This window comes from Morus notabilis, unplaced genomic scaffold, assembly GCF_000414095.1.
Source record: "Morus notabilis unplaced genomic scaffold, ASM41409v2 Scaffold1764, whole genome shotgun sequence".
Lineage (NCBI taxonomy): Eukaryota > Viridiplantae > Streptophyta > Magnoliopsida > Rosales > Moraceae > Morus > Morus notabilis.
Genome location: NW_010361950.1, coordinates 127206 through 138215, shown reverse-complemented (window position 1 = coordinate 138215; position 11010 = coordinate 127206). Strand labels below are relative to the sequence as shown.

Below are 11010 nucleotides of genomic sequence, written 5' to 3'. Positions count from 1 at the left end.
TAAAAATTTATTTAATTTATATATTTTTAAAATTTAATGTGATTTTAATTAAATTTAACTGTTAAAAAATAATAATACTATCAGTAGAGACAATTGTTGATAAAAGTTCTTAAAAATAACAAAAAAAATGTGAACGACCCGTCCTATTCAGGGGGCTGAGTCATACTTTCCCGACCACATCACTTGAATTTGTTAGGAGTTGTTCTTTTAGAGTGTAATTTAAGTGTAATTTTTTAGTTGAATTTAAGTTATAACTTGAGTTGAAATTATAACTTGAATAAAGTTAAGTAAAGTTGAATAAAATTGAAACTTAAAAGATGTGAACTTAAATAAAGTTGAAACTCGAATTATCTTTTTTTAAGTTTTTTAGACAAAAGAACGTACCCTTAATTTTTAGTTCTATATGCGTATTTTATTAAAATTTCTACTTTCTCCTCTAAAAATATAAAATTATATTCGTCTGTCCTCTTTAAGAATCTAAAGATTTATATCCATCCTTACTCGCTTAATATCTTACATTTGTTATATGTAACTGTGACTTTAGAAAGTCATAAAACAAGAAACTTTATTTGTCCAAATTTAAAAAAAAAAAAAATCAGTGATAAAGGCAGAAAAAATAACCACTGTAAAAATAAATTCTCTCTCTTTTGGCGCAATTTCCTTTTCACCTTTTAAGTTAAAAAAAAATTAAAATTACAATTGAACAAGTGGTTGTGAATGTTTTCTTTCAATGCAATTCTTTTTTTTTTTTCGTGATATGTTCTTTCAATGCAAATTTAGATATTGCTTCTTCCACTTCCATTTTTATATAATGACGGTGTCACGTTCATGCATTGTGTCATACACACGTGTAAAGTTCACATCACTGTCTGGCGACTGACTTCCTTGGTTTTTCTCTTTTTTTTATTTTTTATTTTTTAAATTTCTAAGTTAGACGCCTACTTTAGTTGACCATAAAGAAACTAAATGATAGGACTTTCTCTTGTAAAAGACGTTTGGCACGTAATAATCAGTTAAAATTATAATTATATTTAAAATTAATTTTATTTTAATTTTTATAATTTTTTTTAAATAAAAATATTTTTAAAACGGTGTTTGGTGCAATAAAGATAAAAAATAAAAATAAAAATTATTTTTTAGTTTAGTGTAAAATGAGAGAGATAAAAAATGATTTTTAACTGTTTTTTTTTGTTTTCATTTTCTCCTCTCTCCAGCAGAGAGATATTAATGAGTTTTTTTATACTGAAAATAATCTCTTGATAAAACTACCAAATGTATTTTCAAAAATGATTTTTGTCTGAAACTAAAAACGTTTTCATTTTCATTTTCATACAAAAATAAGATTATTTTCGAACGAATTTCAAACGCGCCTTATATTTTTAAGAAAGTAATAGAGAGTAATATTATTTTTAAGAATAATATAATACTGTGTTTAGTTACATATAAGAATTGTTTCAAATTCTCAAGAATAATGTATTACGGTGTTTAATTGTGCATGAAAATGTTGTGTTTAAAAAAAATTGAGAGAATATAATTTTCACACTTTTAGATTTTTTTAAAAGAAAAAAATAAAATTTTAAAAGAATGAACTCTCTTAATAATTTTAAAATAAATGAAAATTCAAAGAAAAAGATTTATAAATGAAGATTAAAAAAAAATGTCCTTAATGATCAATAATGAAGATAAGGTCGTGAAATAGAAAAACAGCTACCACTAGTCATTTGATGATGCGATGACACTGATAAAGCTACTTATTTCTCTTAAGATTATTTAATTACGCCACCTTTTACTTTTTATATAAACTTTTTTTTTTGCCGTATTCTTATATTATATCAAAAAAAAATCAGAAAAGCAACTATATAAATGTATAATACAACACGATTGAGGATTCACTTTCATTGTTTACGACAAATTCCGTTAGTAAATCTTATCTATTATTATTTTTTATTTTTATTTTTTTGCTAGCTAGCCAAAATTCTTATTTTATGCACGTATTCAGTCTAATAAAAGTTGAAAAGAATTTCCCAACAACTCAATTTCAAATTTTCACATAAATGAAGTGATTTTTATATAGGATAATACACACACGAAGTAAATGTCAAATTCTTCTGAAAGTTTCTTAAATACATGTAAATATAGTTTATTATTCTAATGTGATATTCTGACTATTTATAACTATATATACTAAGATAAGATATTTCTTAGCCTAAGAAATTAAGAAATTTTTTAATATAAATTAAAAATTAATACTATGATGTAGTACATATTGTAAACAACACAAGTGTCTACACAAATAAAAAGATTACAAATAGATAGGTTTTCTCAGGTATTATTAATTATTCACTAATCCAAATGGACAAACTTTAATCTGGCAGCCGTCCATTAATATTGTCGGTTTTGTTGATATGCTTTCTTCCTTTCTATTTGTTGATAAGAAAGATATGTATGCCTTTCATGGCTCTTTTCCTAGCTAGGAAATTAAGCTCAACAGTAGTCAATAAAGTTTGTTGAAAGTTTGGAATCTGTTGAATCAATGACTGAAAAAAAAAAATTTAAAAACAAGGCTTTTTCTCTTTTTTTTAAAAAAAATATTGATATTTTTTTATTTTTAGTTATTAAATTTATATTAAAATATATCTATTTTATATATTTTTTAATTTAATATAATTTTAATTAAATTTAACTGTTAAAAAAAATAAAGAACACAAGTATTCTTAGAAATGAGATAACACTTAAAAAACTTCATAGAATTTAGTCATAATTAGCATATACTTGCATGATAGTGCAAAGGTGATGTAACATTAAAACAATTTGTGGGGTCCATTTACGTTGCATAAATACATGCATAAGTGGTTTACATATTCATGAGCATTCTTAAATATATATCTACAAGTACTACAACGACATGAAACCACAAAAAAATTGACTTCAAATCAATCCAAAGCCAAGTAATGTTTCCTGATACTGTTCCATCTCTTGCTTGGCTAGCTGGAAGTTCAACGACATAAATGTTCTGTTGCTGACATGTTCTCTCTCTCTCTCTCTCTACAACGACATGAAACCACAAAGAAATTGACTTCAATTCAATCCAAAGCCAAGTAATGTTTCCTGATACTGTTCCATCTCTTGCTTGGCTAGCTGGAAGTTCAACGACATAAATGTTCTCTCTCTCTCTCTCTCTCTCTCTCTCTCTCTCTCTCTCTCTCTCTCTCTCTCTCTCTCTCTCTCTCTCTCTCTCTCTCTCTCTCTCTCTCTCCCCCTTATGAGCAATTTGTGTTTCTGAAGATTGAATCTGATTAAAAGGAATAAAAATCACAAAAGTAGCAATTTGCGGATTTTTTTTAATATATATATAACGTAGTCATAACATAATAATACGAAATATTTCAACTTTTAAAAGCTTAAAAATTCTTAATCAAAACCTGGAAATTCTAAAATTTAAAAAGAAAAAGGTGCTTGAAAGGACTTTAATTAAAACATAACTTTGTGGAAATCATATTGAAGCTATAAGGTCAACTCTAAAAAATAATATCTAAGTTTGACCACTACAAGTCTTATCCTCATATGCACATTCACTTTGATCTGCTTTCTCGTTTACTGTGCTTCTATCTTGTTGACGGTAAAAATTTGTCAATAGAAATATAAAAAATTTCAAAATAGTTTGCGCGAATTTTATGATCTAAAATACAATTAAAAACAATCAAATAGTAAGAACACACGAGAATTATAATGGTTCACCATTGATTCAAGAGTTACGTTCACTGTAGGAGAAGAGAATTCACTTATTGATCAGAGAGAATTGCACTTTAATTGCTCTCTATGAGACTTAGGGATTTCTCGACCTACAATCCTTTATTTATATCGTTCCCCATCGTCCTAACTGGTTTCCCTATTTAAGTTGGGGATAATTTTATCATCTTTTAGGATAGTTTCCTAAAAGATAGAGATTACAATCAATCAAAACAATTTTCTTGCTTAAATTTCGTATATTTGAATTACAAATAGCAAATCCCGGAGCAAATCTCACATATCTCTCGACTTGTGTAGACTCGACTTCATAAGCGCTCCCAGAACCATCTTCGTCTACAATTGTTGGTGTAGTCGTCCTCATGTTGTCCTCTGCGTCTCCTCAGAGCGATCAACCTCCTATGTATGTTACACCCTTAACTAGCGGTCTGCTCCAAAGAGAGTTGCCATCCGACTTGACAACTAAGGCTGATATGTCCTTGATTATTTAATGCACTTATTTATGACGTGTGGGCCCCATTCAATGCCTGATTTAGGGTTTGGAATTTTACCCTACAACATTTGCCTCCCAAGTCGAGGCTTTCCTATGGATTGCTTCGAGCTTTGACCATGTAGGGTTTACGCCTGGACTCTCCTCCCCTGAGTTTGCTTGCTTGCGAAAGATTCTAGTCCTAAACCTCTCTAGACAATGATGGTTCTGATGCGGAAGATGCTTCTTGAGTACGGCCACAGTCGCATCGATCAATTCAACCTACCAAATGTCACTTCTCTATTTTGAATGGATGAATCTAGGCTGTTGGATCACGTCTCTTTAGTTTCTCGCTTATGCCCTCGCAGTTGGATCATGACTTTTCATCTCCACCATTTTGATGAATAGTTATTTCATCCAACAGTCTAGAGTCGAGGCTGTATTGCATTTTAAAGAGTGATTCCTAAACAAGCTTTTTATCACTTCTCTGAAAAAATCGCCGAGACTCTGCAAAAATCTCTTTAAAACCTCTAATTTCTCCCATTTTTGAAGCTTTCTTAAGTATTTCTTCACCAAAATTTTAGACTTCTTCCAGTCTTCAGTTCGACATTTTCTATTTCTGAACTTCTGGTAAGTTTTTCTTCAAAATTCCCCCCTTTATCCTTCTGTGTTTGCTGAATATGTAGAAATTTTGTGCTTCTAGTTTATACCCATGTTGCCGTGTGATGATTCATGCATTAAGATAGTTAACTTACCTTTTTGGGGTTTTAATCGATTTTGAGGGATTTTGAACCCTTAATTAAACTTCTGGATTTTCCTTTGAATGCTCGTCTCTACATTGAATGCTTGTCTCTACATTAATGCTCAACGTCTCACAAACCATAGGCTTTTCAGGCCATAAGTTTATATATAGTCACTTTAGTGTCGACTATTTGGCTAACTGTCCCTTCTCCCCTCTTGACCCTTAGGGTTCTAACACTCTTTTTCCCTTTTAGAATTAACTATGGCACCCACAAAACTTAGTCATCGAGAGGAGTCATCATCTGCATGCTTAGTGAGGCCTGACTCACCTTCAGCAAACGAATCTTGTGGGTGTTCTTCTTCAACTGAAGATGACCCTTTATTAAGGAAAATTCCAAACCTCGAGAGGATACTGACAGCGTCTACCGCAAGGTCGAAGGTGATGACAACGATGAAGAAGATGTGACCACCATGGTTGAAACCGTCGACCCCTTAAGGAATGTTTAGCAATACACGGGGGGCATGGTCTCAGGTTACTCTGCATCCTTCACGGGCATTCCTTGAGATATGATGAGCGGCGATCCTAGCAGGCCTTCTTTCTCCGCTGACTCCAAAGCACCAAGGACACAAAATCGGGACATTCTGAGGGCATATAAGGATGGACACAATGACGGTATATGGTTTGAATACATTCTTCCATACCATAATCATCATTATATGATATCATAAATCATAATCTTAACTTACCATAATCATAAGTCTTAATCTTAACATACCTTAACCATAATCATATCATATCATATCATACATCATAATCTTAACATACCATTACAATAAGCATACCATATCATAAATCTTAATCAATTTCTTACTGTAACCGAAGCCTTCTCAAGTAATCACGTACTCTTATAAGCACAATCGTGCATAAGATTTAAACAAGAATAACACGTTGATAGTAGTTAAAATCTAAAACACATAAAATCATCTCTAACTCAGTGAAATCAAAAGGGAATGTTAGTACTATGAGTTGGGAGAAATTTTTGAGGAAAAATTGGAGTTTTGAATGCTTTTTGGTGGGTTTTCTATAGCTCCTCTACGTAGTTACGCGATTTTTTTTTTCTATAGAAAGAGTAAGAGAGGGAGTGAGAGAGTAGAATATATTTAAGCTTTGGGAAATAATCGATATGTCATCTTCTCTTTTTCTTTCTAATTTTATTCTTCAACCTAACTAAATTTCTATTGGTTATGGTGTATAGTGATTCTCAAACAACCAATCAGAAACTTTTAAAAACTCCATCAGCTTTTCTGTTTTGACTAACATATTTTTATAATCGCGTTTTGGGTCCCATAATTTCAAAAATTATGTTTCCATTCCGTATTTTGACAAAATTACAAATTTGACCCGAAATAGAATCTTTGTAAACCCTACTCTTGATTAATTTCAATGCTCTGATTAAGAATTTGATATCAGAAATTTCATCCGGAATTTAATTCACTAAGTTTTGCTCCAATTAATGTTTTCGGGAAAAATGTACCTTCGGACGATAATTCCGTCAGGTGACATGTGAGTTTAAGACATCTAAATCCCCTTAATTGTGATGAGAAAATTATAAAACACATAATAATCATAATGCTCACCACAAAATTTTATAAGAATCCAAGATAGAGTTAAGGAGTGTTACACCACATAATATAGGGAATGGAAAAAGAAAATGTCAATCCTTACACCTCTTCAGTATTGATTCCTTGTAAAATGGAATGAATACTAAATTTACTTATCTAACCCTAATGAATTACTATATAGTCAATAATTATCAAATTGTGTAAAAGGACATTTTAGTGATTACATTCATAACATTCTTATTCTTAAATTTTAGTAAGCATAAGAAAGGGAATGAGATTGTTTCTTATTACACCATCTAATAGTCAAGTAAACACTTGAAAATGAATGAACGACCCTTATGCCTTAACCCTATTACTTTACTTTCCTTTTCAATGTCATTATATTCTCATTACATCCCTTTATGGGTTGGTAAACGCGCCCTTGATACTTAAAACAAAAACAAAAACAAATTTTTAAACTTTAAGATCATTCCTGTTTTGTTAGAGCTACAAGTTCGGACAGTCCGGCCCAACCTAACAATTTGAAGATGGATTTTAGGGATGTCGAGTAAGGTTAGGCTGACTGCTCTTTTAACTGAATCGAACCAAGCTTAAAGAGAAGAAGGTCTACTTATTCTCATTCTAAAGCCTAACTGACCAGGTCGGGTTGGCTCAAACATTTATAAGGTGAAATTAAAAAAATTAAAAATTACTTAGCTTGAAAATACTTCTTGACTTAGAACCTAGGCACAACCTGTCCCGGGAATTTAGGCTAACTCAGGGTTTATGCAGGTCGAACTAAGCGAAAATGATTGGATTTCGGGTTGGATCAAATGCCGATCCATTTGGCTCAACCCAAACTTACAGCTATATACTTTGCATACTCAACTTTTAAAACTCTCGTCTTGTCCCTTAAAGTTTGACATAGTCCCTCTTAGCCCACTATGTTAGAATTCCTCTTAAAAATAGTTAAAAAAAGAAGGGATTAGTCTCCCTCAATCTCTCATGTTACAATTTATGTTGAATACAAACAAAAAAAGACCATATAATTTCGCTCAACTTCATCTTTTTTATTTATTTGTGACAAAAATCCTAATAAAACAGTTTAAGTGGTACTAATGCAGAAGTTGTAAGAAGAAAGAGTAATGCTAAGGACACCAACTCAAATCTCAATTTTTGTGTATCAACTGATATGTCATGTAGGTTGTTATCTTTTTACTGGTAGATGCAATCTCTTTGATTAATTGACATAATAATGACTTAAACATTTACTAATATAAAAGTACAATGTACATGTCACGTCAGTTGATACATAAGAGTTAGAATTTGAGTTGGTATTCTCAATGCTATTCAAGATAAAGTGAGAATTTTCAAAATTAAGGGGGAAACATAAATAACCTAAAGTTGAGGGGCACGTCTGAAAACAAGAATAAACCCAAAAAAAAAAAAAGAAAAAAGGCATACGGCATTACCCAGAGACTGGGGAAGCCAAAATCCAAAGCCCCAAAAACACCAAAAATAATAAAAAGATAAAGTGGTAAAAAGAAAAAATAATGGCGGAAGAAGGAAACGCAGATGCCCAACTGTTTCAGCTCCTTTCAAATCTCCTCCATCAGGTAATAATTATATTAATATCACCATCCATTTCCTTTATCAATTCATACGTTTTTTTTTAATATCTTAGTTGTTCAATTCGTTTTTTGTTTGGTGTCGTTTGTCGTTTTCTTCTCGATCCTTGCGTTGATCCACAAGAGCGTGGCCATTAACGATCTGGGCTTGATCCAAAACTCTTTAATTCGGTACATGGGGTGTTTTGTTCTGAGGAATTTGAAGAATTAGTAATTAAAACTAAAAAAAAAAAAAAGAAAAACTGTGTACAGAAAAATGCCGAAAAATTTTGACTTGGGATTTTGATTTTTTTTTTATAGCTGAAAAGAGTATGAAAGCAGTAATTTTCTGGGCTACAATTGAATTGGGTAAAATTTATAGAGTTAATTCTCATAGGCTCAAGAGAGATTTTTATGGCTTGTCTCAGGTTTCTGAATGTATAAATCAGCAAATAAAGGTGTTCCTTTTTTTTTTGTTTGTAATATTTTGATTGTGCATCTGCGACGAGTCTTCAATGAATCGAAAAACTCCTTTCATGATCTTCAGTAATTTTTAGACTTTGTTTATTTCATTGATTCGAGTTTAAAATTTGAGTTTTACTACAGTAAAAAGCTCTTAGAAACAGTCACATCTAATTTTTTTACTATAGTAAAAAGCTCTTACATAAAGTCACATCTCAACTCGAATTAAAAACTCGAATCAGCGAACTAAACAGGCCCATAGTGTAAACAATTTTCTTTTCGTTCGGATGGTTTTATATATTTTTTTCTTTATTTTGAATTTTTCAAGTTAATAATACTAGTGTGTGTATATTTAAACTCGGTTTATTTCACTGATTCAAGTTTAGAATTTGAGTTTTGTTATAGTAAAAAACTCGCATAAAGTCACGTCTCAATCCGAATCAGCGAACTAAACGAGTCCTTAATTTGAAATTACCGAAGCTAGTTGGTGAGCAAGATTTGGACCCTATTCGTTTCGTTCGTTCGAATTGAGAATTTGAGTTAAAAAGTAAATTTATGCGAGAAAAAAACGCTGTAGTAGAAAAAGTTAAATTTAACTTTTTTTTTTAGACAAAAGAACACTGCAACAAAAATTTAAGTTGTGATCTGAACGATTGGAGCGTTGGTCTCTCTAGTATTACTGTTTGTAATATTTTCTTAAACAATTTATTCCTCTTTTACTTCTCAAACCTTTTGGCAAAACGGGTTGTAAAATAGACAAAAATAAAACAAAGGACGAAAACTTCTTATATCTTCCACTTCTGTAATTCGGATGGGATCTTGATCAAGTTATACGGTTGAAGTGTGAAATGGTAATACTCGTTTACTTGTTCTGTCTCATTATGCTTGTACGGTAATCTCGCATTTGCAAGTCATTTTGTTCCGGATGAAAGAAGTGGTCCTAAGACTGACCTCTTTTCCGGATGTGCCGAACCTCGATAGCACATCCATCAAGGAGATACCGTCATCTCTGTTGGTTGCACACCCCCTTTAGATCATTCTATTTGTGCGCGAAAAACGACTCATCGGTCTGCTCCTTTTAATGGACATTCACAGCCGTCCCCCTTTAGATCGTTCTAGTTGTGCTTGAAGTGGCCCTAAGCTGTTTGATTTGATGCATCTCTAAAATGGTTTTTTGTTTTGTTCTCTCTTTGTCCCCCAAAACGGAGTTTAACTCAGTAGTTCGAATTTTTGCAGGTAGAATCATTGACCAATCAAGAAGAAGTCGAATTGCGCTCCAAAATCGAAGCACTTGGATTAGAGGTTACGAAAGTTCCTTCAAATTCAACACGGAATCTTGATGAGGTACCTATTGTTTCCTGTTTCGGCCCTTTTCATGTGCTCGAATTTTACTCATTTCACTTTGAAGCTTTTCAGTGTAAGAACTTTCTTTCGGCATTCTCCCATTCCAGGGGTGAAAACAAAGCATCTCATATTCTTTCTTCTTGTCTGTCCAACTATAATTATGTAACAGCTTGAAATAGCCAAGGAGTTGGATAAATTATCATCCAAGTTGGATGATGTAGATGAGATGATATCTTCAGCAGTGGCTGCAGATCCACAGGTGCAGTCGCTCTTGAGCGGTACTGCCAATGTATGGATGCCGGTCATCACTGCTACTGCCGATGAGCGGCGTAATTTTACGGCATCTATCGAAGATGACAAACTCCAAGTCCAAGGGAAGGCTTCTGATTAGAGTTGTGTTATAGGCTTCTGACTAGTGTTTGCTTTGTCTCCCAAAACTAAACACAAATGTGCTTGTTCTGATAATATTGGGCGCGATAGGGGGCCGGGGGCAGCGGTGGGGGCGGGGAGTCATTTTTCATTGTTTTTCTTCTTCACAAATTATTTGCCGTCGTCTTTATTAACTGCCCCCGTAAAATTAAAGAAATTGAATTGTGAAGGGGAAAATTATGAGATCTTCCTGTGTTCATTTGAAATACAAATAATATGTTCTAACATTTCATTCTTTGTAATTACAAAAATTATCTCTTTACATTGGCAATTCCTTTCGAAGCTTTACCATTAGTGTGAGATTCGCTCAAAATTAGATGAGTATTGTTTTTGAATAACATTAGAGACAATTTTAAGCCAACCAAAAGGTGTCAAAAGTATAAAGATAGGTAATCTAAAAATTGCAAAGTTGAATACTATATTTTACGATATTTATATTTTCCATCTTGTGAAATAGGTTGTGTAGTCAGGAAAAGAACAAGGAAAATGATGCATTACTAATGAAGATCAAATTCAAGCTTTTCAGTACTTAACATGAAAGTATTGTGCATACAATCTACTTTGTAGAAGCCAAATTAACAATCAGACCAATCAACCAAGTTATGATTG

At 32.1% G+C, this 11010-nt stretch overlaps 1 protein-coding gene across 1 annotated transcript; it reads left to right on the top strand.

Moving 5' to 3' along the window:
- The first annotated feature begins 8053 nt into the window (after positions 1-8053).
- LOC21393460 lies at positions 8054-10664 on the top strand. Its single transcript, XM_010100914.2, has 3 exons — positions 8054-8175; positions 9865-9972; positions 10142-10664. The coding sequence occupies exons 1-3, from the start codon at positions 8113-8115 to the stop codon at positions 10361-10363; spliced, it is 393 nt and encodes a 130-aa protein (XP_010099216.1). The 5' UTR covers positions 8054-8112; the 3' UTR covers positions 10364-10664.
- The last annotated feature ends 346 nt before the right edge of the window (positions 10665-11010 follow it).

What these genes read in the sequence shown, in the direction of transcription:
- LOC21393460 (XM_010100914.2), top strand. Translation starts at nt 8,113, where the DNA reads ATGGCGGAAGAAGGAAACGCAGATGCCCAACTGTTTCAGCTCCTTTCA. An exon ending in TTTCAAATCTCCTCCATCAG is followed by an intron (nt 8,176 to 9,864) that starts GTAATAATTATA and finishes GAATTTTTGCAG; the next exon opens with GTAGAATCATTGACCAATCA. An exon ending in CAACACGGAATCTTGATGAG is followed by an intron (nt 9,973 to 10,141) that starts GTACCTATTGTT and finishes ATTATGTAACAG; the next exon opens with CTTGAAATAGCCAAGGAGTT.